The following is a 27,991-nucleotide window of genomic DNA, read 5'->3' on the forward strand; positions in this document are numbered from 1 at the left end:
CTCACCCAGCTCCCATCTGAGGTGACACCTTATGTCACTGTAGCACAATACCCAAACCGAGGCTCGGACGTGGATATTATACAGTTAACTAGGCCATAAGCCTACTCAATTTTCCCCAGTTTTTTTTTAACATGCATTAATTTATAATTCTACGTAATTTTATCCCACAGATGGATTCAATAGCCACCACCAAAATCGAGTTACAGAGCTCTCCTCGCCATGAAGGGACCTCCTGGGCTGCCCTCTTATACTCCCACCTCCACGTCCCCGCCCCTGTCCCCTGGAAGCCACCAGTCTGTTCTTCATCTCCACGGTTTTTCGTTTTGAGAATGTCATGTGAGTGGAATCATACAGCATCAGCATTAGTTTTAATTTAATGAATTCCTGAACTCCGAATTCAAATACAAAGGTTCTCTGGCAGATTATTTATTTGACTATTAAGCTTCTTCTGTTCTCTGGATTCCTCCAGCTTCTTCATTCCCTCCTCCATCTGCAATGCTGCTCTCCATTCCAAATCTGGCCTCATTTCTCCTTTAGGGAAAATCTACACGTCTAAATTTACTAGGCTGGTCTGGGACTCTTGCATGTTCCCCGCCCTCCCTTGCCCCACTATTTATAGCCAGGCTAATTTTGGGTGGCCTCTCTCTTTTTCTTTCCTTCTCCTTCCTCCTGTGGCGGGTGAGGTGACTTCTCAAATATTTGGGCAGAGGAGGTCAGAAGCAGATTCTTGGCATCTGATCTCAACCTCGGATTTAGCAGGGATCAGCGGACTAGAGATGGAGGGAGGCAGGAGCTGCAGGTGGACAGAGGGAGGCATTTGGGGCTCTAAAGGCATTTTAAAAAAACTTCTATTTATTTTTAATCAATTTATTATTTTTTAAATCAATTTATTTTTAATTGAAGGATAAATGCTTTACAGAATTGTGTTGGTTTCTGCCAAACATCAGCCTGAATCAGCCGTAGGTATACCTATGTCCGCTTCCTCTGATCCTCCCTCCCTCCCTCTAGGTTGTTACAGAGCCCTGGTTTGAGTTCCCTCAGTCATACAACAAACTCCCACTGGCTATCTATTTTGCATATGGTAATGTAAGTTTCCCTGTTACTCTCTCTATATCCCACCCTCTCCTTCCCCCCACCCCCGCCCCTCTAAAGGCATTTTAACCCCAGTTGGATGATATTTGGGCTGAGAGTCAGGAGTCTGGGTTCCATCCTGATTTTACTCCTTTGCATTCTCACATCAGCTCTTCTCCAATGTCAGGGCTCTGAGATAGAAAAGGGATGCAGAGGGCATGTCTGGGGGATGATAAAAGTAGGATCTCAGGGCCAGCCTGCTGTGTTACCTGGAGAGCGCCTGTTTAGAGGTGTGCTACTTCCCTGGAGGGGATAGACACAAGTGAAGTGTTGCCAAAATGGAAGCACAAACTTTCAGATGTTTGGTAACTCACCCAGGGCAAGGACTCCTACTGGGCAGCAGAGTGAGAGCTTAGTAAACATTAATTTTTTTAAAGTATAATCCTGGAAAAAGAAGTAAGAGAGAAAATGGACACTTGGGAAGAGGAATTAGGGAGAACATGTGTTGGAGCTTTTAAGACAAAGAGGGAGAAGAGGGAATCTTGAGAATATGACAGTGTTTGAGGGGGCAGAGGAAACATTAGAGACACTGAGAAACAATCTAGTAGGATTCCAATGGACAGAGACAAGAAGGGTAAAGATAGAGTTTCGAATGAGACAAAACCAGAGCGTGAGAGAGGGAGGAGAGAAAGATGGACATATGGATGTACCCAAGACCAGCACCCCGTGAGAGAGACCTAGGGAGGGGAGGTGGGAGTCAGTGACGTTCCAGTTGTGCCAAATTATTTCCTATCTCTCTTCTTGGCCCCACTTCTGGATTGGAGTTATAAATAGCAGAGCTGGAAAATGTCCTCCCCCTTTGCCTTTGTCTCAGCTTGGGGGGAAGGGAGAGACAGAGGCACGGCTTGTGAGTCCTTGTGGACATCCCTGGGAAGCCCCACCTCGATCCTGGGAGGGCCAGTCCAGGACGCTGCCCCTCCAGCCCCTTCCTCTTTGGAGGGTAGGAAATGTACAGTTCTGGGAAGGATATGGAGGGTGGAGACATCGTTCCCATCCCTTTGCCTCTTGGGTCCAATCTCGCTCATCTGGGCCTTCTCTGACAGCCGATCCTTCCCCCCAGCTCACTGTCCTCTTCTTCTGCCACCTCGTTCCCCCCTGTTTTCTCCATGCCTTCCTTGCTGATCAAACTCTTACCCTTCTTTCCGCACTCTGTTTGCTGTTTACCGGCCTCCTTCGCTCCCCTCCCCCAGGCCTGCTGAGTTTTCTTTTCTTCTTGCCCGTCTTTACCTTATTTCCCCGAACGCTGACGATGTATGTGTCTAGCGGAGCCGTTGCCACTGCTGGGCTCGGAGGGATGAGATGATGGGATGTGGTGGGAATGTTGGTTTGATTCAGACAGCAGGAGAGGTGTTCTGTGTCCTTGGGGAAAGAAGGGAGCATTAAGGGACCACACCGGACTCATCTGCATCTCTTTCTCTCTGTGTCTCTCTCTTTCCAGACTGTCTTTTAGCCTCATCCACTTCTACTGTCTGGCTCATCCCCCTCGCCCCTTCTCTTTTCGACCCCTTTCTATCCGTAATTCTCCTACCCCATTCCCAGGCGCCGCCTCCATCACACGCTGGCTAGGGCAGGAGTTAGGGGGGAAGGGGAGAGCCCTGGCGGGGGCGGCGCCGGCGCTCGGGTGAAGCTGGGGGTACGCGGGGAGCAAGGCCTGTTCCTACCCGGAGCCGCCCTCCTGGGCATCCCTCCGCGACTCCCGGCGGCCTCCACCTGCCGCGGGTCGGGGGGGCGGGGCGAGGGCGGGGCCGGGGCGGCGCCCGCGGGAGCGGAGGCGGGACCGGGGGGGACTCGGGGCTGCGGCCGCTGCAGTCGTCCTGGCCGGTGCTGGGGCGGCGGGAGAGGGGTAGAGGGCAGCGAGGTGGAAGACTGGGAGGACCCCCTGAAGGGCCAGCGAGACTCGGAGACCAGAGACCCTCCTCGAGAAATCTGAGATTCGGGGCGCCAGCGTATTTCCTTGCCCTCGCGGGGAGCGCGAGCAGGGGTTGCCCCATGGCGGGAACTCCGGGCCGCGATCCTTGGGGGACCCCTGGGATTTGTTACCTTTTTGGCCCCCTGATCGCCGGACTGCTTTTCCCCGGGGCTGCCGCCTTCAACCTGGACGTGATGGGCGCCCTCCGCAAGGAGGGCGAGCCGGGGAGCCTCTTTGGCTTCTCGGTGGCCCTGCACCGGCAGCTGCAGCCCCGACCCCAGAGCTGGTGAGTCACCGCCCCCGCCCAGAGTCCCAGCGCCCGAGCCACAGATGCCCACCCCGCTCTTCCGCCCCATCTCTTAATCTTCCAACCGTATCAAGACTCAGGCTGCCCCCAGATACCCCACGTCCCAGCCTGAAGCCTTGTCTGCCTTGGATCTGAGACCCAGGCGATCTCGCTTTGGGGATGAGTTGGAGAGCAAGAGTCTTGGCTGGGAGCTATCCCCTGTCGCTTTTCACCCGCAACTTGCATCCTTGTTCCAGTCGCAGGGCCTGTGGCTCACCTCCTTCTTTAGGAGGCTGAACCCCCTCAGGGAGGGAGCAGTTCGCCTCTGCTTAGGACAGGTGAAGGAGAGGGCAGAGAGACTGAGGGTACCACGGGAGGGACGCAAGGTAGGCTCCAGAAATAACTTCCTGCCCGGGCATTGCCATGGGAGGGGATGCAAGCAGCAGGACTCTGGGAAGCCAGGAGAGACCTGAGCTTCTGTGGCTCAAGACTACAGGGAGGCCGGGAGGGCACCTGGGAGGATTTGGCACTCTGCACTAGGTAGTTTGCAGACAGAGGGTGGCAGAAATCAGAGCCCCCAGAGTTGCAGCAGCAGCAGCAGCAGTGAGGGATCTAGCGGGGATGCTGGCCAGGCTGTCCCCCTTCCTCCTCCTCAGGAAAGTTCCAGCTCCAGGAATCTCAGCAGTAGGGACGGACAGGGAGGGGTGAGGGGCAGAGGGCAATCCTGGTTATTTTCTCATCAGTTCAGGACCCGTGGGAGAAAGACAGACTCGTGTGTGGGGACTGTGACTGTCACGGTTCCTGTACTATTGGCCCCGTCTCTGTGTGCGATTTTAAAAAGACACGCAGGAAAGAGAAAGTGGCCCACCCCTTCCCGCCAGGGGACTTTTCTCTCCTCGGCCACTGCCTGAGCCACAGTCAGTGTCCATTACTGGGATCAGTGCCGTCCACTGGGACCATCTCCTCCCCTCTGCTATTGGCCTAGGGGCAGAGGGAAGGGACGAGAGCTCATTTCTCTTCTCTGGCTCAGGGACTAGGGGCTAGCTCTGATCTTCTTTTTCCATTATCTCTGTCATCAGGGAGCAGGGTCAGAGATCCCCCACACTTTGGGAGCAATGGAAAGCTACTGACTTCATCTCGTCTTCAATCTACTATCCTCTTCCTCCATCATTTCTGTCTCCCTTCCTCCCCCCTCCCCCCATCTGCCAGAGTTCCAGAGCTGGAGGCCTTTTTAGGACATGCTGAAGTCTCTGAGCTATTTCCAGGCAAATTCTAGGTTATTTTTAATGGCTTGGTCTCTTGTCATTTCCCCTTGTCTCTGAAGGTGGCCCCTGACTCTGTCTCCCAGAGCCAAGCTGGGGGCATTCCCAGAGGGGCCTGCTCACCCCCCCACCCCCCCTGCTCTTGCTCCAGCAGGGGATGCTCTGCTGTCTGGTGGCACGTGAGGGGTGGGATACCCTGGCTAAGTCCCTGGCTTTGGGGTTGCAGATTATTGTCCCCACCACTCTCTGATCGAAAAACCTCACCAGTTTGGATGTCTTTCAGTCTGGCCCAGGGATGAGACTTTGAAGTTCAGCCTTCTGTGGTTTCAGCCTCATTTGTTTCCATCCACTGTAACACCATCAGCGGTCCTACCGAATGCGTGTGTGTATGCTGAGTTGATCTGTCACATCTGACTCTTTGCGGCCCCATGGACTGTAGCTCACCAGATTCTCTGTCCATGAGATTTCCCGGGCAAGGATACTGGAGTGGGTTGCCATTTCCTCCTCCAGGGGATCTTCCTGACCCAGGCATCGAACCCATGTCTCTTGCATCTCCTGCGTTGGCAGACGGATTCTTTATCATTAACGCCATCAGGGAAGCCACCAGATAGAGTAATTGTGGATACTGAAAGGTGTGTTAACATATGTAAAATTCTGAGCATAGCGCAAGGCCCAGTGCGGGTGGTATGAAAGTGTCGGTACCTTTTTTCTTATATGGTGATCCACAGGGCTGGAGAATAGCTTTGTGCCTTACAGTGAGGCTGGATCCAAAGGCTTGGCCGGAGCACCCCCAGGGCTGAGCCAACCTTCCAGGCCAAGCACCCTCCCCAGAGGGCCACCCAGATTGAGAGAGTCAGAGAGGGCTGGACTTGGGTCAGAGCCTGGAGTGAATGGGAAATTAAGAGGTGCAGAGGTAGTGGGCTACTCCTTTGCCTCAACTTAGCCAGCCTCCCAAACAGTCCCTTGCTCCTAGCTGCCTTTCTCTCTACAGAGGCTGCATCTGTGGCTACTGTTTGTCCAGAGGTCTGGGATGGCTGGGGATCGTGGGATGAAGCCAAGAAAGAGTGTGTGGCTGGGGCGGAGGTGGAGGGAATGGAGAGGCTGTGTGTGGGAAATCTTGTTCCAGGCAGGATGGCCTGGTCTGTTCTCCATCAAGAGAGGGGCTGGGCATAGCTATGCACTCAGCTTCTTTTTTCCGTATGGACCCCTCCTCTTCTTTCAGCTCCCTACTTGTGACCTCCAGGGGAGATGTGAGCTTTGAACATGGACTGTTAGCCTCTCTTGGTACTTAGTTCTGCGCCGACCAACTGAGACTGTGTGTCTCTGTGAGTCTGCATGACATGTGGGTCCAGCAAAGACATCTTGATGCCTCCTATGGGGCAAATGCAAAGATGAATGAAGCAGCCTGGGTCCTCCAAGGGCTCACTGTCTTTGTGTTTACAGGTGGGGGCACCATGGACTTGTCTGGAGGTTAGCCAGGCCACCTAGTTTCTTTTTCTGCTTGGGGTACCCTCCTCTCCCCATCTCCCTCTTCCTTTTCTGAAGGTGGTCAGTCATAGTCATTGGGTGGGAAAGGCATGGATATTGGAATTAAGCACATGTGGGTTTGAATTCCATTGTGCCATCAATGTCTCTGAGTGAGTCTCCTCATCTGAAAGACAAGTGAAGAATCCTTCCATCGGACTGTTGTGAAGATTAAGTGAGATAATGCATGTAACATGCCTAGCCCGGTGCCTGGCACCTAGTAGGGTCATAGAGCTGAGTTCCTCACATCCCTGGCATCTAGCCTAGGACCTGATTCATACTAGGTGGTGAGTAAATATCACTTTCTTGTCTCACCAGTGCCTGACACAGGACTTGGCAGATGATGTGTGTGCTGTGCTAAGTCATTTCGTTTGTGTCCGACTCTTGCGACCCCGTGGACTGTAGCCCGTCACGCTCCTCTGTCCATGGGATTCTCCAGGCAAGAATACTGGAGTGGGTTGCCATGCCCTCCTCTTCAGATGATAGATTCTCAATAAGTAGTTGTTAACATATGCCCGGTGTACGCTGTCTCCCCTTCTACTCGCCACCCCCCTCTCGTGACATTGGCTCTGACGCGGGATGACAGCTGCTCGGAGACGAGGCGGAGTCGTGGGAAGGGAGAGTGGCCCTGTGCCCATCAGAACTGGCACAGTGCCCCACAGATGCCTGTCTGCCACACCGCCCTGTGCCCCAGCGGGGGAGATGGAGGAAACGAGTGGGGGAGAGAGGCCTCGAGATTCGTCTTGCTGACACTTTTGAGTCTCCTTCTGTGCAGAGAGGATCCTTGTAGCCAGCTGGGTGCCCAAAACCTTGCCTCTCCTTCACTCCTGGCCTGAGGGTCTGCCTCCCGGGGGACCCAGGCAGCCTCCATTCCCAGCATAGTCCTCCCTGGGGAAGAAGCCTTGGCTGTGATCATGGAAAATTGTCCTGCCAAGAACTTTGTAGCTGGGAAAGAGTCTGAGGGGGAGGTAGGAGAGAAGGCTGAGCGGGCCGGGGTGGGGAGGAGGGGGCAAAATCGTGGGCATGGGGAGCCGCAGGAAGGATGAAAGGGGATTCAGGATGTAGGGGGCGCACAGGGCTGGGATTGGAGACAAAATGAGAAACTGGCCTCCACCTCTGTGCCAGTTCAAGTGACTGACAGAATCTTGGGCTGCAGGGTTGCTGGGTTGTGGGTTTCTGATGGATCCCCTGTAGGGAGTGAGGGAGCAGGACCCATGTCTGGTCTCTGGCTTGGCCCTGGAAGCTGGTCTCTGGGCTACCTTGTGGTGCTGTTACTTTTGCTCCCAGCATTCTTGGCATTGCTGGGAAGGTTTCAACTGGACTGGGGTTGGGGAGGAGGGCAGAGCCCGGAGGTGGAGCCAGGGAGTGGGGTTGGGGGGTAGGAAGGCTTGGTCAGGAGCAGGTGCTGGGAACAGGCGGTTCTTTCAAAGCGGCACTGTGGGCCAGGCTGCTCAGGTGGCCGTGTGTGTGTATCTGCTATTACGCGGCCCCTCACCCAGAGAGTATGTGCATATGTAATATGATGATTGCGTGGCCAAGTGTATGAATTTGCCCGTGCCAGGACGCGGGAAAGCTGACTTTTGGCCCTTTGCCTTAGTCCTTCAACACTCTGCCTGGCACGGCGGACCCGGGCCTGGGCGGCTCTGGGAGGAGGGGGCGCTGGCCACTAGTTCCTGTCCCTCCTCCATCATGCAGGCTGCTGGTGGGCGCACCCCAGGCTTTGGCCCTGCCAGGGCAGCAGGCAAATCGCACTGGAGGTCTCTTCGCTTGCCCCCTGAGCCTGGAAGAGGCTGACTGCTACAGAGTGGACATCGACCGCGGAGGTGAGGGCTCTGTGCGGCTGGGTGGGGGGACGCGTGAGCAGGGGAGGGGAGGGCTCAGCCTCCTCTTTCCTCCCCTAATTCCCGGTGTCCTGCCACCAGCTGATGTGCAGAAGGAGAGCAAGGAGAACCAGTGGCTGGGAGTCAGTGTTCGGAGTCAGGGGCCTGGGGGCAAGATTGTTGTGAGTACCATATCTTTTTTTTGACTTTTGATATTTACCATTTTTATAGAAAAAGAGCAGGAAATTTTGTTTTTAAAAAGAGGGAAAAACAGTTTGTAACAGTAATATCATGGCGACGGGTACCACTTCTTGTGATGCTTTGCAAGGGTGTTGAGTGTGTGTTTGTGTGTATGTATGGTGTGTGCATACACACAGATGTGCTTACAGAACTCAGGTTGGCAGTATGAAATGATTGTCTGCTTCCGAGGACTTCTGAGAGATGTAAACAGGTGTGAGGCATGGTTCCATCCTTATAAACTTAAAAATATCTAACAGTTCATCCACCCATCCATGTGTTAAACTTACTGAGAACCTTTAAAGTATCAGGCATTGAACTGAGAGGACACGTAAGCATGGGGAAAAGTATGGTCCATGCCTCAGAGAGCCTCCTGCATAGTTGCAGAGGTTCTCATCACTGACACGCACAGACACGATAATACAGGTCCTTTTGGGGCAGAATATGGTTAAGGCTAGGTGAGTGGCGTGGTCCCCAGTCTATACCAGTTCAAGTGAGGAGTGGAGTGAGAAGACTACTGCAGGTGGGGGTGATTTGGGTCTGGATTTCCAGAATAAGCAATAGGTGGAGAGTGGAGAGGGAGGGAATTGTTTGCAGACGAGGTGATGGCTCTCAGGAACAAGACCGAGCTGGGCATGCTGTGGACAGTCCCATCTGGCAGGATCAAGGAGGCATGAGTTCTGTGGCCGGGTCATGCTGTGGGTGCCAGGGGAGAATGTGCAGCAAGGACTTCTTGCTGCCAGGGCGAAGAAGTGAGTGCAGAGAAGACAGGGATGGGGGTTATGTGTTCTATATACCTGGCTAATGCTGGGCTGGGAGGTGGTGCCCAGGTGATGCTGGCATAGGCGTGTGTGTGCGCGTGCATGCATGCGTGTGCATATGCACTCGATGCTGCATCTGCCGGATTCCTGCACGTGGGCAGCGTGGCTCTGGCCCTCATGGTGGAGTGACCCCTTCTGCTGTCCTCCTGCAGACCTGTGCGCACCGATACGAGTCGCGGCAGCGTGTAGACCAGATCCTGGAGACGAGGGATGTGATTGGCCGCTGCTTTGTGCTAAGCCAGGACCTGGCCATCCGAGACGAGCTGGACGGTGGGGAGTGGAAGTTCTGTGAGGGACGCCCCCAGGGCCATGAACAATTCGGCTTCTGCCAGCAGGGCACGGCGGCTGCCTTCTCCCCCGACAGCCACTATCTCCTCTTTGGGGCCCCAGGAACCTATAACTGGAAGGGTGAGTCACTGTCCGGAGAGGGGAGAAGGGAACCAACATGTCCCAGCACCTCAGAGACGGGGTTGGGGGCAGCATGAGGCCAAGCATGCCTGCGTGTTCACCGGCTCGGAGCCCCGGGGCCCCGCCACGCCTCCCACCGCGTCTCGCCGGCACGCACACGACTGGGGCCATCCATCTCCTGTCCTCCGCATGGCCGAGCGTTCTGCAACATGCTGGCATGAGCCCCCACATGCCCAGCCGGGGCCCGCATGCTCCAGCACACCAGCCCACACCTCATCACCCCCATTCCCATCTCCGCACGCTGCCGCTGGCCGGGCTGACACGTGGTGAGTGTGATGCCACATCCCGGGGTAGAGAGAGACCCCAGGCAGCTTGGACTGGGAAGGGGGTGGGGATGGGGCTTGAGAGGAGAGGAGGGGCTTCCCTGGGTGGTCTCCAGACCCCACCCGGGCGCTAACCGGTCTGTCCTTGCAGGCACGGCCAGGGTGGAGCTCTGCGTGCAGGGCTCGGCGGACCTGGCACACCTGGACGACGGGCCTTACGAGGCCGGGGGGGAGAAGGAGCAGGACCCCCGCCTCATCCCGGTCCCTGCCAACAGCTACCTTGGTAGGGAGCCTTCCCCGGCCTGGAGCCGCTCTAACCCTCTGCTCCTCTCTCTCACCCCCCCGCGCCCATCCTTCTGTCTCTGTCTCTGCACTCTGTGGCCTGTGCTCTGGATGTCCCCGCCCTCGTGTCTCCCCGCCCGCCCCCGCAGGGTTGCTCTTTGTGACCAACATTGATAGCTCAGACCCTGACCAGCTGGTGTATAAAACTTTGGACCCTGCTGACCGGCTCCCGGGACTGGCCGGCGACTTGGCCCTGAATAGCTACTTAGGTTTGTAAGCTCCCCTCCACGTCCCCCTGGGCCCTGGGGGCTTGGCCTGGCCTCTCTGCCTCTCCTGCCCTGCCCCCCAACACCTCCCCAGAGAAATACCCGTCGGACCCAAATTGCAGAGAAGAGCTGAGCGTGGGGGCCAGGCCCAAGGTGAAAAGGCCCCAGGGGTAATAGCCTAGAGGGCTGTGAACAGGGGTCTCCCCGGAGGAAGATCCAGGTGGGCTGAGGCTGTAGTGGGAAGGAAGGAGGCTGGACCTCGGAGGGGTGGGTGGTGGGCGTGTGCGGAGAGAGGTCGAGCTGTGCTGGTAAGTCCCTCTTCTTGTCTCATCCGCATTGTTCTGCCTGGGCGATGTTTGGTGACGGCAGCTCTTCCCCATTTCCCCCTCATCTCCTGTCCATGTGGACACTTCCTCTCCCTGCCAGGAGTGGCGTGCGTGGGAGGGATGGGGGCTCCCGGGCGTGCCGAGGGGAGAGCAGTTTCGGGGAATCCTATGGGGGGCACCCTGGCCCGCTCCTGCTGCTGCCCAGCCGCCTGGGCCTCCCGGGCATCGCCTTCCTCCTTCCTCTCCAGTCCCCAAGGCTACCCCATCCCACTTCTCATGCCCAGCTGCAGGCTCCAGATGGGAGGACCCCCGGGTGTCTGGAGGGGCAGAGGAGCGGTCCAGCTGCGACGGTGCTGCCTGGGGGGGCACCTCCACCTTCAGGCTCTAACCTGCGGGGTGGGGCGGCGTGGGGGAACTTATACCCACTCTGGCTGGGAGTCTGGTGGGGGAGAGCTCAGTGGTGAGTCCCCCCCATCCAGGTTTCTCCATCGACTCTGGGAAGGGGCTGCTGCGAGCTGAGGAGCTGAGCTTCGTGGCAGGGGCCCCCCGTGCCAACCACAAGGGTGCAGTGGTCATTCTACGCAAAGACAGCGCCAGCCGCCTGGTGCCGGAAGTGACGCTGTCCGGGGAGCGCCTGACCTCCGGCTTTGGCTACTCGCTGGCCGTGGCTGATCTCAACAATGATGGGTGAGAGGGAGGGAGGCGGGCGCAGCTGGGCAGGCTGGGGCTGTGAGGGGCCTCTGGCCTCTCCTCCCGACCTCCCTCCTGCCTCCCTGTCTCCATAGCTGGACAGACCTGGTCGTGGGTGCCCCCTACTTCTTCGAGCGCCAGGAAGAACTGGGGGGTGCCGTGTATGTGTACATGAATGAGGGGGGTCATTGGGCCGGGGTCGCCCCTCTCCGGCTCTGCGGCTCCCCTGACTCCATGTTCGGGATCAGCCTGGCAGTCCTGGGGGACCTCAATCAAGACGGCTTCCCAGGTGTGACTGGGAATGGGAAAGCCTGGGGGGCGTGGAGAGAGGGGCCAGGGAGGTAGGCGGGGAGAGGCCTCTGAGGTCAAGGGCAAGGTCCTCTGAGGACTCAGGGAGAGGAGTAACCTGGGCTTGTGTCTGAGCTTTACTATTCGCCAGCTTTGTGGCCCTGGGAAAGTACCCTTTCTGAGCTAGTGATACCTGCCGAGAGTAGTTGAGAGATTAATGATGACCCATGCAAGGTGTCCAGGACTTAGTAGCCTCTCAGTAAAACAGAAAACAGGGTTTGGAGCTGACTGACTGCAGGACAGCTGGGGCCTGGACCTCGCGCCTCGCCACCCCTTCCTCAGGCCTGATTGCTTTTTCCCACGTCTGCAGACCTTGCTGTGGGGGCTCCCTTCGATGGGGACGGGAAGGTCTTTATCTACCATGGGAGCAGCCTGGGGGTTGTCCCCAAGCCTTCCCAGGTGAGCGGAGGGGTTGGGGTGAGGGAATGGGGCCGGCGGCAGAGGGTGGGGATGATGGCTGGGGGGCTGACGGTCTGGTCCCGCAGGTGCTGGAAGGCGAGGCCGTGGGCATGAAGAGCTTTGGCTACTCGCTGTCGGGCGGCCTGGACGTGGACGGGAACCACTACCCGGACCTGCTGGTGGGCTCCCTGGACGACACCGCTGTGCTCTTCAGGTGGGTCCCCCCTCCCCGCCGCCCTCGCCCTCCCGAGGCCAGAGCCCCTCTGCAGAGCCAGATCTTCGGCCTTCTGCCTCTCCCAGCCTGGTGTTCTCATGTCTCCTGCGCCCTGCTCTCCCCGTTCTCCAGGGCCAGGCCTGTCCTCCACGTCTCCCACGAGGTCTCCATTCTCCCACGAGCCATCGACCTGGAGCAGCCCAACTGTGCGAGTGGCCGCTTGGTCTGGTGAGGCGGGATCCGAGGGGAGGCGGAGGGGAGCCTCCAGGGCCTAGTCCTCCCTGTCTGCCCAGTCTGGGGCTGGGGCAGGAGTGGGCAGGGTGCGGGAGGGGCCTTGACCTATCAACCTTACCTTTGCCCCCGCAGCATGGACCTGAGGGTCTGTTTCAGCTATATCGCATCGCCCGGCAGCTATAGCCCTACTGTGGGTGAGTGAGGCCCCTCCACGCCCACCGCATTGGGTTTCAGGGTGGGTCACTCCGGGGTGCAGAGAAGGGCCCATTGGAGCCGCCCCCACCCCAGCTCACTGGTTCCTCCTCTCCTGCCTGCCACAGCCCTGGATTACATGTTAGATGGGGACACAGACCGGAGGCTCCGGGGCCAGGTGCCCCGTGTGACCTTCTTGAGCCGTGGCCCCGATGACCCCAAGCACCAGTCCTCAGGCACCGTGTGGCTGAAACACCAGCATGACCGAGTCTGCGGAGACACCACGCTGCAGCTCCAGGTGGACGCTGACCCCTTGGGCTCTGAGGGTCATTGTCATCACATCATCTCTTTTTCTGGATTCCTCTCAACTTCTTCCCTAACGCACTCACACGTCAGTCTAAAGTCTCAACTTTTGGGATGGTTCCCTTCTGAGCTGACCTCTCCCTTACCTGCTGCCTTCTTGCGTCTCCTGTCAAGTTCTCTTCTCCCTGGAGATGGTGATGGCAAGTCCATCTTCTTGCGTGGTCCTCAAAGCCCTGAGTCCTGGCTCTTCTCCCTTCTCTAGCTTAGTTCTCCACCTCTCTCCTTCATCTCCCAGAGCCTCTTTCTAGGCTTCAGGACCTGTCCTAGGTTGGGCTGGGGCTTTGGGCGGAGCTGGGGCCTGGGAGGTGGTTCTTGCATCCACGTCTGTCTTTTCCCTCCCCAGGAGAATGTCAAAGACAAGCTTCGGGCCATTGTTGTGACCCTGTCCTATGGTCTCCAGACCCCTCGGCTCCGACGACAGGCTCCTGGTCAGGGGCTGCCCCCGGTGGCCCCCATCCTCAATGCCCACCAGCCCAGCACCCAGCGGACAGAGGTGAGCATGTGCTCTGGTTGAGCCCGGGAAAAGATGGGAGGAATAGATATCAGGGTCCCTTGCCAGTGACACTCATTCATAACCTGCAGAATTCTTTCCTGTGTTACCCTAGTTGTTCGTCATATCTCAAGACGCTGTGACAGGTGGACCCCAGATGTAAAATGGACTAGATGATCATGTGTTCCCAGTCAGGGGGGTCAGGCAGTCTCTCAGACGCCCATGGTGCTGGGGGTCTGCTGTGTTCAAATGTGGCCTCTGAGGTCCTTAGGTCATCTCTAACCTGGTCTGCTGGAGGAGGACAGGGGAGCTCCGTGCCTGCTTCTTATGGCCAGTCCAAAAGTGATGCTCTTCCCGTCTCTTGATGTTCTGAGTCTGGGACTTGGTTACACACAAGAAAGGCCGAGGAAATGTGGCCTTTCTGTGGACTGGCCTGCTGGCCTCTCCCATGGCCCCGTAATCACTTCCATCATCTTACTGATGAGGACACAGCTCCGAGTGGTTAAGAGACCAGCTCAATATCACACAGCTAGCAAGCAGAGGTTGTTTACTCCTCTGGTCCCCCACCCTGCCACATGCCTTGACGACACATTCATTCCCTGAGAAGGACCCCTCTTCAAATCTTCCCCCAGATCCACTTCCTGAAGCAAGGCTGTGGTGAAGACAAGATCTGCCAGAGCAATCTGCAGCTGGTCCACGCCCGGTTCTGCGCCCGCGTCAGTGACACGGAGTTTCAGCCTCTGCCCATGTGAGGGGGAGAGAGGGAGCAGGTGGGGTGGGAAGGCCAAAGTTCAAAGTATGCAAGGAAGTCCCCGGGGAGGGCTTGGAGGGGCCTGAACCTGCAGAGGGGAGGGTGGAAGGTGGGGAGGGCCCGCAGACAGCTTGGAAGTTTGCAGGTTGAGGGTGGTGACAGGCCCATAGCAGCTCACCTGGCAGGGAAGAACAATCCTTCATCATATTTTTGAAATTACATAGTTCACATACACCTCACTGTTCAGTCTTCACAACCCCATAAGGTAGGAATTACTATCAGTTCCACTTGGAAGCCTAGAGAGGTTTAGTTACCTGCCCAAGGTCAGTAAGCGGTGGACCAGGGACCAGGGACCAGGAGGGTGGTTCCCTGACTCCCAGTCTTTCTTTTTCTTTAATGTATTTAAAATTTTTTATTTTATATACTGAAGTGCTAACCACTCAGCGCTTTTTTTCTTTAAATCGTATTATCTATTTTTGACTGCTCTGGGTTGTCATTGCTGCACACAGACTATTTCTAGTTGGTGAGCTGGGGGCTGCTCTCTAGATGCGGTGCGCAGGCTTCTCATCGTGGAGGCTTCTCTTGTTGCAGATCATGGGCTCTAGGGCATGCAGGTTTCCGTAGCTGAGGCTTCCGGGCTCTAGAGCACAGGCTCAATAGTTGTGGCCCACCTGCTTAGGTGCTTTACAGCATGTGGGATCTTCCCAGATCAGGGATCGAACCCATGTCTCCGGCATTGGTGGGTGGATTCTTTACCACTGAGCCACTAGGGAAGCCCCCTAAATTTTTATTTATTTGGCTGTGCTGGATCTCAGTTGCAGCAAGTGGGATCTGGTTCTCTGACCAGGGATTAAACTCAGGCCCCCTGCATTGGGAGCTTGGAGTCTTAGCTGCTGGACCACGAGGAAAGTCCCTGACTTCAGTCTTGACTCTTCAGTCTGAGGCTGGGACCGGTGTGTGTGGAGATTAGGGAGGCCCAGGTGGAGGGAGAGGTTCCGAGGGTGGAGGCAAATCCCACGCATTGGGGGAGGGGGCGGGACGGAGAGGCTGGGCAGGTGTTCAGGTCTTAGAGCAACTGGGATCTTGTCCTGCAGGGATGCGGACGGGATGACAGCCTTGTTTGCTCTGAGTGGGCAGCCAGTCATCGGCCTGGAGCTGAAGGTCACCAATCTACCCTCGGACCCAGCCCAGCCCCAGGCTGATGGGGATGACGCTCATGAAGCCCAGCTCCTGGTCACCCTCCCTGCCGCTCTGCACTACTCAGGAGTCCGGGGCCTGGACCCTGTGGTGAGCACCGGGGGCAGGGTGGCAGTGATAGCTTACAGTGAACGATGTCAGATTCGTGATCTCTGAAAGAGATTTAGCTTTGGGACCAGGGATCAGGCTTGGTCACTCAGAGCTTTCGTGTGGCAGAAGTCTTATTACAGCGAGAAAGGACAGAGAAAGCTTCTGACACAGACGTTAGAAGGGGGATGGGACGGACTAATCCCATCTAATCAAGGCTTTTACCTGTATGTTTACTTCCCACAACATACATCTTAAATTAATAAGATTAGTCAGAAGGTTCTTGTTAAAGAAGAGAAAAAAGTCCTTGGACAAGGTAAATTGTTGTTATATGATCATTAGTACAGCGCTTAAGGAAAAACAGACCCTGGAGCAAGATGCATTGTTTTGTTGTGTAATCGTTAGCTCTGGGCTTAAAGAAAGTTAGGCTTAAAGATTGTTGTCATAACAACTCAAGAGTTTAAGTCTTCTGTGACTAAGACAAAGTGACCTAGAAAACAAAGTTTGTCTGGTTCACCTCCTTGAGGGCCTGGATACCTCTCTCCTCCTTCAGGGCCCCAAACTCCTTATCAACCTATCCAAGAGTTGACTCTCTCAGAAGTGGGGTCTTGGGGGCTTTGGTAACCCCAGCTGACCTCTCCTTTTCTCTCCACTCCAGGAGAAGCCGCTGTGCCTGTCTGATGAGAATGCCTCCCACGTCGAGTGTGAGCTGGGGAACCCCATGAAGAGAGGCGCCCAGGTTGCCACGGCCGCCCTTACCCCTGTCTAAGCCCTGCCCACCCCCCCAAGCCCCTCCCAGACTCTCATCGTGTTCCACTCTCGGTCCAGGTCGCCTTTTACCTCATCCTCAGCACCTCGGGGATCACCATTGAAACCGCGGAGCTGGAGGTGGAGCTGCTGCTGGCCACGTAAGGCTGGGGGCCCAGGGTGGGCGACAGTGGGGGGCATTGGCTAGAAGTCCACCTTGAAGGGGCTCTGCTGTCTGCCCGTGACCCCTTGGGGTGGTGCCTGGGCTCGCTGCCCACACCTGCCCCCGCCACTCGCCAGCATCAGCGAGCAGGAGCTGCATCCAGTCTTGGCCCGCGCCCGTGTCTTCATCGAGCTGCCGCTGTCCATCACGGGGTAAGCCCCGCCCGGGTGGGCACCTCCGCTGGAGGGGTGGGCACCTCCGCTGGAGGGGTGGGCACTGCCACTCCCAGACCCGGGCCTGGGCTCTGCCTCGCTGGCCGGACCTTCCTGACCCTCCGTCAAGCCCCAGCGCTCCGCAGCCCCTGTTTTGACCCCTCCTCGCCAGGGCGGCCATTCCCCAGCAGCTCTTCTTCTCCGGCGTGGTGCGGGGAGAGAGCGCGATGCGGTCCGAGCGGGACGTGGGCAGCAAGGTCAAGTACGAGGTCACGGTGAGTGTCTCGGTGAGGTCTCTCCCTTCTTGGCACCGAAGGGATGCTGAGACTGTTCCGGGGGCTGTGGCTCTCCTCCCGTCCGGCGCCTGCTGGTCCAGCAAGCCCGAGGCCTCCCCTCGCTCCTGGGCCATGGCTGCGGGCAGGCCTTTGTGTCGCAGCCTGAGGTGACCACTTCCTGCTCACTCCTGACCAAGCGTCTGTCTCACCGTGAGAGCAGAGGGCCATCTTCCGGGGGATGGCGCCGTGGGGGGAGGGCTAGTGCCTCCTCCAAGGACCCGGCCCTGCTAGCCCCGGGCCTGCGCACACCTCCCAGGGACGTCTCCAGGTTTTCCCAGATGTGGGGCGGGCGGGGAGTGGTGCGCGATCCAGGATCCTGAGTCTTTGTGGAAGGCATGCTTCCTGAGCCTTCCCTGCAGCCTTGTCCCTCCATCTCATGGGTTTAGAGCCCACCCTTGGATTCTCTTGATGTCAAAATTACCAGCTCCCAGTGGACCCTCCACCATTCTCTGCTTGTCTGTCCATTAGAATTCAAAGTTCTAAGTATTAGGATTATGTCATTCTGTCCTTTGAACTGTTCCATATATCTGTCTAGAATTTAGTAAAATATTAGATTAGAATAAAAATTTGCATTTACTTACATAAGTACATTCAGAATCTTATGTAATTCTGAAGCAAAACTTCAGAATTATGTTTCGCTTCCGCGTAAGGACAAGGAGATTCTACTACTTTCTAAGGAAATTTTAGGTGCTTAAAATATTTAAAGCAGGAATCCTAAACAATTCTAGATTGAATTTACCATGTCAATGAGTCCACTAAACCATGTATAAAACATTTTGGGTTTGTGGGTATGGAAATATTTAGGGGAAAGTATATAAAAACTGTGTTTCCTTAGTGGCTCAGCTGGTAAAGAATCCTCCTAAAAAAAAAAAAAAAAAAGAATCCTCCTGCAATGAGGGAGACCTGGGTTCGATCCCTGGGTTGGGAAGATCCCCCGGAGAAGGGAAAGGCTACTCACTCCAGTATTCTGGCCTAGAGAATTCCATGGGCTGTATAGTCCATGGAGTCTCAAAGAGTCAGATACCACTGAGCAACTTTCACTTTCACATGAAAACTGTGATCCAGGGTTTTCTAGGAGACTTCATGTTTAAGTACTTCAAGAGCATTTCAAGTCTCTACTGATCTGTGAACTCATGTTATTAAAGAATCACATTATATGAGAGTGTCCTTATTGATTTATTCACGATTTTTTCTATATATTATTTTATAAGGGAGCTATTTTCAAGCATTTTTAGGGTGTTCTACATTTTATATCATTTTCTAGTAAAATGTATATATGTTTAGTTCCTCAGTCATGTCCGACTCTTTGTGACCCCATGGATTATAGCCCTCCAGGCTCCTCTCTCCATTGGGATTCTCCAGGCAAGAATATAGGAGTGGGTTGCCGTGCCCTCCTCCAGGGGATCTTCCCAACCCAGAGACTGAACCCAGGTCTCCTTCATTGCAGGTGGATTCTTTACCATCTGAGCCATCAGGGAAGCCCAAACATGTATATATCTAACATAAATGAAAATTTTATAGAACACTCCTTCCTTACGGCATGTGATAAAACCAGGAGTTATTTTATTTTATTCTATTAATTTTTTTTCAAATGCTGATTGCAACCCATTAAATTGATTCCGCTAAATAATAAACTGCTAGTGGGTTGCAGTTTAGGAATCAGAGATCAAGTAAAGTTACACAATGCTCTGGATGCCCTTGCCCTCCAGGTTACCAACCTGAAATCTTCAGGGAAAGGTTAAATAGTCATGTCTGCGTCACTTCCAGTCTTCACAGTCACACAGAAGTGAAGTCAGTGGAGCAGTAAACAAAGAATATTCTTCCTCACTCGGTAATCCAACTGGCTTATAGTGGGATTTTAGTCTTAGATATTCTTAGAGGTGTGTGAAAATTGTAAGGCCATGTCATTACAAAATCATATAAAATGTATTGCCTTTTCTACAGTATCAAGGGACTTCCCTGTAGCTCAGATGGTAGAGAATCTGCCTGTGATGCAGGAGACCCCAGTTCGATCCCTGGGTCAGGAAGATCCTCTGGAGAAGGAAATGGCAATCCACTCTGGTATCCTTGCCTGGAGAATCCCTTGGACAGAGGAGCCTGGCAGGCTGCAGTCCGTGGGGTCTCAGAGAGTTGGACACGACTGAGCGACAAACACTGCTACTTCACACTCTTGTGCCCACAGGTTTCCAACCAAGGCCAGTCGCTCAACACCCTGGGCTCGGCCTTCCTCAACGTCATGTGGCCGCACGAGGTTGCCAACGGAAAGTGGCTGCTGTACCCCATGCGGGTGGAGCTGGAGGGCGGGCAGGGGCCCGGGCAGAGGGGGCTCTGCTCCCCCAGGCCCAACATCCTCCAACTGGTGAGGCTCAGGCGAGGTGGGGGGGCTGCTGGAGCAGGGTGGGGGCGTGGAGGTGGGGGGCGTGGGGTTCAGACTCTGCGAAGGCTGCCGTGGGGCGGGGGGCCTGTGGAGGAAGCTGCTGGGGAAGAGGTGCCATCTCTTCTTGCTGCGTTTGGAGGGACCCTCACTGGGCGCCCCCCCCCGCCTCAGGATGTGGACAGCAGGGACAGGAGGAGGCGGGAGCTGGGGCCGCCAGAGTCGCAGCAGCCTCGAGAGCAGCCGGAGCCCAGCACGTCCTGGTGGCCGGTGTCCTCCGCCGAGAAGAAGAAGAACTTCACTCTGGTGAGGGCAGGGCCCACGCGGTCCGGCCGGGACAGTGGGCGGGGGAGGTGGCATGACAGATGTGGGGGCAAGGGGAGCGCGTGGAGCTTCAGGGTGCGGGCAGCCTGTGACGAGGGGTGATGGCCAGGCCCCTGGGGCAAGCTGCCTGGACGCGTCACAGCTGGGGGGCAGCTGCCGCCGCCCCAGCTTCCCCAGCACCCACCAGGTGTTCACTCCAGACCAGGGCGCTTAGCTATAGCTAGTTCCCTGTGCCTTCCTATGGAAGGTCACATTTTAGAGGGGCTGGGGTGGTTTTAGCCACCTCTGAGGTCTCTTTGTAGTTCTTTTGAATTCTTTTAGGACAAAAAGTCAGTTTGCATAAGGAAATTTGACATGGTTTTCACCATGTTAAACATACCATGTCAAAAAGGTTTTTAGAAGTTCTAATAATTAACTTGATAGGGTATTTATGTGATTCATAGGTTTTTCCTTTTCAAGCAGTTTGGCCTCCCCTTTTGCTACCTGTTTCATGTGCTTACGTTACCGAATGGACTCACTGAGCAGGTTAGCACAGGCTCTGTGCTGCCTGTTCTAGGATGGCGCTGGCCGTGAGAGTTAGGGGGGCGCGGGGAACAGACCAGGGTGGTGCTTGGCTTGGTGGCAGAGAGGTGACTCCTACACATGGAAGGATGTGCAACAGAGGCAGAAACAGGCAAAGAGGGGAGGGCAGGGGGAGGGCAGCAGTTGGGCAACTCTGGTGGTGTGTCTGGGAGAAAGTTCCCCTGCCACAGTCCATCCTTCCTGGGGGCCCCTAGCTTCCCTGGCCCCCTTGAAAGCATGGCCAGAAGCTTCACAAGGATAGAATGTGTGTGCTCAGTCGTTCAGTCATGTCCGACTGCTTGTGACCACATGGACGATAGCCCGCCAGACTCCTCTGTCCATGGGATTCTTTAGGCAAGAATACTGGAGTGGGTTGCCATTCCCTTCTCCAAGGGATCTTCCAGACCCAGCGATCGACTCAAGTCTCCTGCGTTGCAGTGGCTTCTATTGTCTGAGCCACCAAGGAAGGCCCCAGGGGCAGCGTGAGCTCCTGTGATTGCTGTTCCCTTGTTACGTGGGTGGTCCTGCTTTCTCCAGCTGACTGATTTCTACTGAAAGGCCACCTTTGATCTTTTTTCTGGTTGTGCCCTGTGGCGTGTGAGATGTTAGTTTCCCAACCAGGGATCGAACCCATGTCCCCTGCCTTGGAAGCATGGAGTATTAACCACTGGGCCACCAGGGAAGTCCCAAGGCCACCCTTCTTGATAAGTACTTTGAAATGGGGGCTTCCCTGGCAGTCCAGGTGTTCTTTGCCTTCCAGTGCAGAAGGTGCGGGTTCAGTCAGTGGTCGAGGAGCTAAGATCCCACATGCCTCTTGGCCAAAAAACCAAAATATAAAGCAGAAACAGTATTGTAACAAATTCACTGAAGACTTCAAAAGTGGTCCACATCAAGAAAAAAAAAATCTTAAAAAAACATTTTGAAATGGATTCTTTTACTTAAAGTGACTTTTAGACAAATTGACAAAGGATTCTTGACTTACTCTACAGTGGCAAAATAAGGGATGACGCAGAGAATTCAAACACTCTCGAAGCCATTCTTCTGTACGGGAAGTGTGATGAATAGAACATTAGTTTTTGGGCAGATGGTCCGTTAGGTGAGATTGGACCAAATGGATTTAGGTCAGACCTGGAAGGAGCAGTGGCTCAGTGCCCTGTCCCCTGAGCAGCTCCCGGGGCAGCCACGTCTTCCTTCAGTGAGTTTGGGCCTTGCAGAGGAGTGCAGCTTTGCCCATTCTGGACCTGGGTTCAAGTGTCTGCTCCACCAGCCTTGCTAGCTGTGTGGCCTGAGACTGGCCACTGGATTCTTTAAACTTTAATTTCCTAGTTTGAAAAATGGGGATGATAATAATCTGCACCTTGCAGGACAGTTGTGAGTTTAAATGAGGTAAGTACCTTGCAGATAGTAGGTGCTCAATAAATGAGGTCATCGTTAGGTAGCATGTGCATCTCCTGGGGAAGCTACTCTGCCTGCCCGCTGTTGTCAAGAGATCTCCTCCCTGCTCCCCATGCATTTCAAAGCCAAATAGCCCAGATTTGGGGTAGGCCACTATTCTAGACCACAGGGCTAGTTTGGGAAGACTTCTTGGAGGAGGAGAGTTTAAAGTCAGGAAAGGAAAACAGGAAAGATTCTGAAGAGCTGGGGAAAAGGTGGCTCCTAGAGGAATGGAGGGGAGGCTCTGAGCAGAGGTGTCTGTGTGACCACATTCGTGAGGGTTGCTGGGCCCTGGGCAGCCTGGCGGGGCAGGGCCAAGCAGCTCAGAGCCCTGCCTGTCCCGTCCCCAGGACTGCACCCGGGGCACGGCCAACTGCGTGGTGTTCAGCTGCCCTCTCTACAGCTTTGACCGCGCGGCCGTGCTGCACGTCTGGGGCCGCCTCTGGAACAGCACCTTCCTGGAGGTGAGGACACAGCTGGGCTTCTCTTCCCCAGTAGCCCATCTGGGACCCACGTTTCCTTCTCCTTCCTCCCAGTCCAGAGGCAGCATGCTCTCAACCCGAGACAGGCAGAAACACCCTCTGTGTTGGGCGCCATTCCATTTACAGCTTCAGGAGCTGGGGGGAGGTGGAGGCATGGGGCATTAGGAGGAGGTTCTCCCCCGCTGCTCCCTTAGGAGTACTCCGCTGTGAAGTCTCTGGAAGTGATTGTTCGAGCCAACATCACCGTGAAGTCCTCCATCAAGAACTTGCTGCTCAGAGACGCTTCCACGGTGGTGAGCTGCCTGGCTCAGGCTCCCGGGGAGGTGCGGCCAGGGTAGCTTGTCTCTCCAGTTGCTCCAGCCTTTGCGCCCTTCGCCCCTCGCACCCAGATCCCGGTAATGGTGTACCTGGACCCCGCGGCTGTGCTGGCTGAAGGCGTCCCCTGGTGGGTCATCCTCTTGGCTGTACTAGCCGGGCTGCTGGTGTTGGCGCTGCTGGTGCTGCTCATGTGGAAGGTGAGGCTTGGGGAGGCTGGTGCCGGTGGTGGGGCTCGCCGTCAGGCTGTGGTTCTCACACTCGCTGGCCCATTTATTCAGCAAATCTGTGCTGAGCACTTACCCGCGTGCGCCAACGTCTCTATCAGGCCCTGGGTGTTTCGGGGATAAGTCAGATGTAGGTCTTGTTCTCAGGGCTTTTGTCGTCTAGCCGGGGAGGGGAGCCTTGTCATCCAGGAGTGAACTAGGTCAAGAAAGCGCAGTGGGAATTCAGGGGAGGGAAAGCCTGAGAGCAGGTGGCCCTGGAAGGGCCTTAGAAGGTGGAGTAGGAGGATCCGATGTGGGGAATGGAATGTGGGTCTGGGCCTCTCAGAAGCACCATGGGAGGGGAAAGTCATGGAGGCAGGGAAGTGTGGTCTGATTTAACTAGAGCATGTTGGCTAAGGCTGGGAAGAAAGCCAACCAGGGTGGAGAACTGCCTCCAGGGAACTGTCTCCAGGACTGAACTCCGAGCCGCCACATACCAGGGTCTACGTGGAACCATTCTCACACAGAGAGTGTAGCCAGAATCATGTGTGCATCCAGGGCTCCACATAAGAGTACACACATGTATATGTCAGTACCGAGAATCACGTCCATCATCAGCGGCCATGCCCCGAACCACATGCCACATCTGAGCCATGTGGAACCGCACATGCCCGGGCGGCCCTCCGGAGAGCTGCCCCCCTCCCCAGGACCAATCACAGGCCAGGCACAGACTCTGGCAAATGTGTATCATCAGGCCTCTGGGCATCCAGACTGTTGGGAACCTTGCCATTCTTAAGGGAGATTGAGGCCTTTGAGAAACTGGGTCCAAGGTCTCTGCTGCCCACTCCCACGGAAGTGGGACAGAGCAGAGATAGGGGCCCTCGTCCTTCCTCCGCCTCCCCATCCTCCACCTCCTCTGCCCCCTCCTCCCTACATCCCAGTGTGGCTTCTTCCGTCGGAGCAGCCAGAGCTCATCTTTTCCCACCAACTATCACCGGGCCCGGCTGGCCGTGCAGCCCTCAGCTGTGGAAGCTGGGGGTCCAGGGACTGTGGGGTAATTGTTGCGTGTGAGCATGTGTGTGTCCAGGTTTGTATGTGTTGGGTAGTATGTATGTGAGTGTAAGTTGAGCTCCTAGCATTCAGGAATATGTAAAGCGAAGAAAGGAGATTGCATGAGGGTGGTGTGAGTTCCAGGAACTGGGGTGGGAGGTGACTGTCAGGGTGAGGTTATAAGGGTGAGCATAACCCAGCCCAGGGCATGTGCAAAGGCTGGGTGGGCTCCTGGAGTGTGAGCATGTGGGGAGTGCTGGGAGGTGCCCTGCATGCCTTTTTTGTGGGCATGAGAGTGCAGAGACACAGTGCAAGGAGTTGCCATGCAGTCCAGCATGTCAGAGTCCTGGGAAGTCTTGAGTGTGAGTGTGCAAGGGGCACCCTTCCATCTTGGTATGTAAGGGCCAGCATGCTCATGATTGAGGGAGGGGCCACCCCAAGGGGGATGCTGCCCAGTAGGCAGGTAGTGTGTGTATGAGGCTCGAGAAGAATCATTCTGGAATTTGTAGGGGTCTAGGAAGCCATATTTTCCCTTAGATCTTGTGTTCTCAGGGATGCTGTTGCGTCTCTTAAAAAGCTTAGGGGTGTCAAAATCTTTGGGGCAGCGGTCCTGAAGTTCTCCCTTCAACCCCTCTTTCAGGCGCCAAGGGGGATGTCCTTGGTCCTGCAGCTCAGGCCCCTCCTGCCTTTCTCCTGCTGTGCATGAGAGCGGGGGAACCCAGCGCTGATGGAGGCGCCTGTGCGGGCTGCTTCTGGCACAGGCTGCCGTTGGTTCTTTCTGTCCCAGGGATGGCGGGACAGCACCTGGGCTGTGCTGGGCCTGTGCTCCAGGGACCCCAGCCCCGCAGGCTCCTCATGTCTGGCCTGTTATTCTTCCAGATGGGATTCTTCAAGCGAGCGCGGTACCCCGAAGCCACCGTACCCCAGTACCATGCGGTGAAGATCCCGCGGGAAGACCGGCAGCAGTTCAAGGAGGAGAAGACGGGCACCATCCTGAGGAACAACTGGGGCAGCCCCCGGCGGGAGGGCCCGGACGCCCACCCCATCCTGGCTGGGGATGGGCACCCGGAGCTGGGCTCCGAGGGGCACCCGGTGCCAGGCACAGCCTAGCCTTCTCCACCCTGGCCCGGCCTATGGGCCCCTTGCACCCCTTCCCCAGGGCTCCTGGGGATGACAAGGGTAGACTGGGCTGCTGGTGTCCCATCCAGATTTGGCAGGATCTCTTTCCTCTGGGGCACAGACCTCTGCCTGCCGTGAGGACCAGCTCCCCAGCCAAACTTCCCCTTATGATGCTGTGAGATGAGAGGGGGTAAATCAGGGATGGGTGGTGAGGGAGGGTGAGAAGGGCAGCGGTGTCCTGATTCAAAAGTGGGGAGAAGGGACCCTAGTCCCTCCCTCTCCCACTCAGTCTGTATAATGGGACCCCAAGGACCTGTCTCCCGAAAGTGCCTTAAGCCCAGAGGGTGGGGAGGAGGTTACGTCGCTGACTCAGGGGCTCTTCCCTCCCTAGCTTCCCCTCTTCTCTGACCTTAGTTTGCTGCATCAATGTAGTGGATTTTGTCTATTTATTGAAAAATATCTGAGGACAAAACCTCTGTCTTTTTTACTGAATCCTGCTTCCTCATGCACAGGGTCTCCAGAGAGGCCGGTTCTCTCTGCATCCCCACAGCTCAGGCGGTGGTGGGAGGGGGCGCAGGGGCCTGGCAGGGACTTTGGTGACTTTTGTGGTCACATCCAGGGGGCACTTGGGTGTGGTCTTTGAAGCAGGGAAGGGGGAACATGGGGAAGGGATGGGGAGGTGTCCTGAGGGTGGGTGGGAAAAAATTGGGAGACCCAGTGCATGACTTTGCAGTTGAGGAGACGACAGGGTTTGATTCTCTTCTCCCTGTGGTCAGGATGGGAATAGAGCTTTTTCACTGCAGAAGGGAGGGTTGAAGTTAGATGTTCCCCCGGCAGACATGGGGGGAGGAGGGATGGGGTGGCGGGGGACGGTTTCCGTCTGCCTGGATCCCTCTTAGGAGAAGGGAGACTTGGGTGGGTGGGATCGTCCGACTGACCGACCGGAGGCAGTATTTGGGGAAGGCTTATTTCACCGCCTTTCCCATGATGTGGGGCCCTACAGGTAACCACTTGATGGGAGGAGGGTGTTGTTCCACTTGGAGTTCAGAGAACTGGGCGTCCTCCAGGTCTCTCCAGGTCTCTCTGGTGAGGTGGCAGCCATCCCCAATGTGCCTCCAGGTGGGCTGTAAAACTTGTTGCCACAGGAAGGCCCAGCTTCCACATGGCTCTGCCACGTGCTCCCAGAAAAAGAGCACTCCTCCCTGTAAGAGAAGAGAGCGCGTCACCCACCTGCTCCACTTCCTTCCTCTGACCTCACACCATCCGCTGACCTAGCCCGATCAGAGCCTCCTGGTGGAGTGGGAGGTGCCAGTCTGCAAGTTTAGGGGGCAGAGAGCATCCTGCTCTTGACTTTCTCTGCATCCCCTGACTCCTTCCCATCCACTCAAAGCCAGTGTGAAAAGCCTCCGGTGACCCAGGGGGTTGCTGGTGAGAGATCTTTGAACAATGACCAGAAGGACAGCTTAGCTGTGGGCAGACAGATGGGGAGGTGGAGAACCAGGGGCACAGACCTTATTGCATACAAAGATGCTCCCCCAGAGCCCTCCCAGAGACCCAGATGCCTGCGTTCCGGACATCTCAGCCAGCATCCCAGGGACACCTTGTACTTGGGCTCCTTATTAAGCGAGAGCTCCTCCAACTCTTCCCTCCTCACTGCACCCTCCCTCGGTGATCTCATGCACCCCTATGCTTGGAATTTACCAGCTACAAGCTGGTGACTTCCAAATCTAAATCTCCAGGCTACATCCTTTGCTGACCTACAGATCTAGACATCCAGCTGCCTCTGTGTCTCTTGCCTGGCTGTCTCCATAGCACCTCAGACCTCACAAGTCCAGAACAGGTTTCTCCTTTCTTGCAGACGGCACTTCCGTCTACCCTCCTTCACTCCCTCCACTAGTCGTTTATGCCAGAAACCTGGAAACCATCCTGAACTCCTTTCTCTCCACGTCCAGTTCCCAATCTTATGGATTCTGTGTGTTAGTTGCTCTGTCGTGTCCGACTCTTTGTGGCCTCATGGACTGAAGCCCGCCAGGCTCCTCTGTCTATGGAATTCTCCAGGCAAGAATACCTGGGTGGGTAGCCATTCCCTCCTCCAGGGGGTCTTCCTGACTCAGAGATCGAACTCGGATCTTCTGGCAGTCAGGTAGATTCTTTACCATCTGAGCCACCACTGGAGTCCCATTATGGATTCCACTTCTGACATCTTTACCTAGAACACGCTTTTGTTTCCCACAGTCTCTCCACCGCCTGCCTAACCCCTCAGGTCTCCATTTAAACGCCACGTCCCTGGATGTCCTCCACTCATCTCCCCCCACTTTGTTCAGTGGCTCCGCTGTGTGCTTCCACAGCACCCTGTCCTGCCCAGCTGGGCCCTGGTCACATCTCCTGATCAAAAGCAGCTGGGGATGGGTGACTCATGCCCTAGCACAGGAGATACCCCATCCTGGGTGCCCTGGACACTGGGGCGGTCGATGCTACATTGCGGCTCACGCCCAGATCCTTCCCTTTCTGCTCACCGGCCTCAGAACTCTCCGGACTTCCTGCAGGACCCTCTTTGGACTCTGCACAGAGCACAGCACCAAGGTGCTGACCACCACGTCCATGGAGCCGTCGGCCAGCTGGCTCATGTCCTCTCCGAAAGCCACCACAAACCGTTCATACTCGAGATGCCTGTTCTCGGCCATGCTCCTTGTCAGGAACTTCTCGAAGTGAGGATTGGGGTCCAGGCAGGTGACCTTGCAGCCAGTGGGGTAGAACTGGAAGTTGGCACCGGTGCCACTGCCCAGCTCCAGCAGGGCCACCTTCCCCGAGGCACCTGCCAGCCCCTTGATCTGGCTGAAGAGTTCCCGTTTCTTGCTCTCCATCACTCGGTTGCTCTTGACCGCTAGCACGGCCATCAGGTAGGGGAAATAGGTCTTGCACAGGGGCTCCCACAAACCCAGTAGAGCCATGAGGTGCAGGGGGAGGGTCAGGAGAAACACCAGCAGCTGCAGGAGTCGGACCAGGGCGTCCATGGCAGCCTGGCCCCGAGTGGCGCTTCCGTGGGGAGACTGGCTGGTCTCTGCTCGGCTGCCGCTGACCTGCGCGCGAGTCTCCTTTCACCTTGCAA

The 27,991-nt window shown here is 56.0% G+C and overlaps 2 protein-coding genes across 8 annotated transcripts; one reads left to right on the plus strand and one right to left on the minus strand.

Annotated features, from left to right (window-relative positions):
• Window positions 1-226: 226 nt before the first annotated feature.
• On the plus strand, window positions 227-25,354 carry ITGA7 (integrin subunit alpha 7). Of its 7 annotated transcripts, XM_043890728.1 has the most exons (27): window positions 2,973-3,326; window positions 7,808-7,935; window positions 8,035-8,114; window positions 9,143-9,398; window positions 9,873-10,004; window positions 10,153-10,272; window positions 11,075-11,282; window positions 11,381-11,574; window positions 11,944-12,032; window positions 12,119-12,246; window positions 12,379-12,474; window positions 12,613-12,674; window positions 12,801-12,970; window positions 13,379-13,528; window positions 14,158-14,273; window positions 15,371-15,563; window positions 16,219-16,299; window positions 16,389-16,468; window positions 16,608-16,682; window positions 16,855-16,957; window positions 19,200-19,376; window positions 19,566-19,697; window positions 22,061-22,174; window positions 22,387-22,485; window positions 22,582-22,707; window positions 23,655-23,767; window positions 24,643-25,354. In XM_043890728.1, the coding sequence occupies exons 1-27, from the start codon at window positions 3,121-3,123 to the stop codon at window positions 24,701-24,703; spliced, it is 3,489 nt and encodes a 1,162-aa protein (XP_043746663.1). In that variant the 5' UTR covers window positions 2,973-3,120; the 3' UTR covers window positions 24,704-25,354. The 7 variants fall into 7 exon arrangements, with proteins under 7 accessions (XP_043746699.1, XP_043746684.1, XP_043746692.1 ...); XM_043890764.1 differs by lacking the exons at window positions 2,973-3,326; window positions 23,655-23,767 and adding an exon at window positions 227-336; XM_043890749.1 differs by lacking the exon at window positions 23,655-23,767 and having other exon boundaries at window positions 2,900-3,326.
• Window positions 25,312-27,930, minus strand: METTL7B (methyltransferase like 7B). Its single transcript, XM_043890817.1, has 2 exons — window positions 27,399-27,930; window positions 25,312-26,084 (listed from the first exon to the last, which is right to left on the minus strand). The coding sequence occupies exons 1-2, from the start codon at window positions 27,894-27,896 to the stop codon at window positions 25,848-25,850; spliced, it is 735 nt and encodes a 244-aa protein (XP_043746752.1). The 5' UTR covers window positions 27,897-27,930; the 3' UTR covers window positions 25,312-25,847.
• Window positions 27,931-27,991: the final 61 nt, after the last annotated feature.

The sequence above is a fragment of the Cervus elaphus genome, chromosome 3 (assembly GCF_910594005.1).
Source record: "Cervus elaphus chromosome 3, mCerEla1.1, whole genome shotgun sequence".
Classification (NCBI taxonomy): Eukaryota; Metazoa; Chordata; class Mammalia; order Artiodactyla; family Cervidae; genus Cervus; species Cervus elaphus.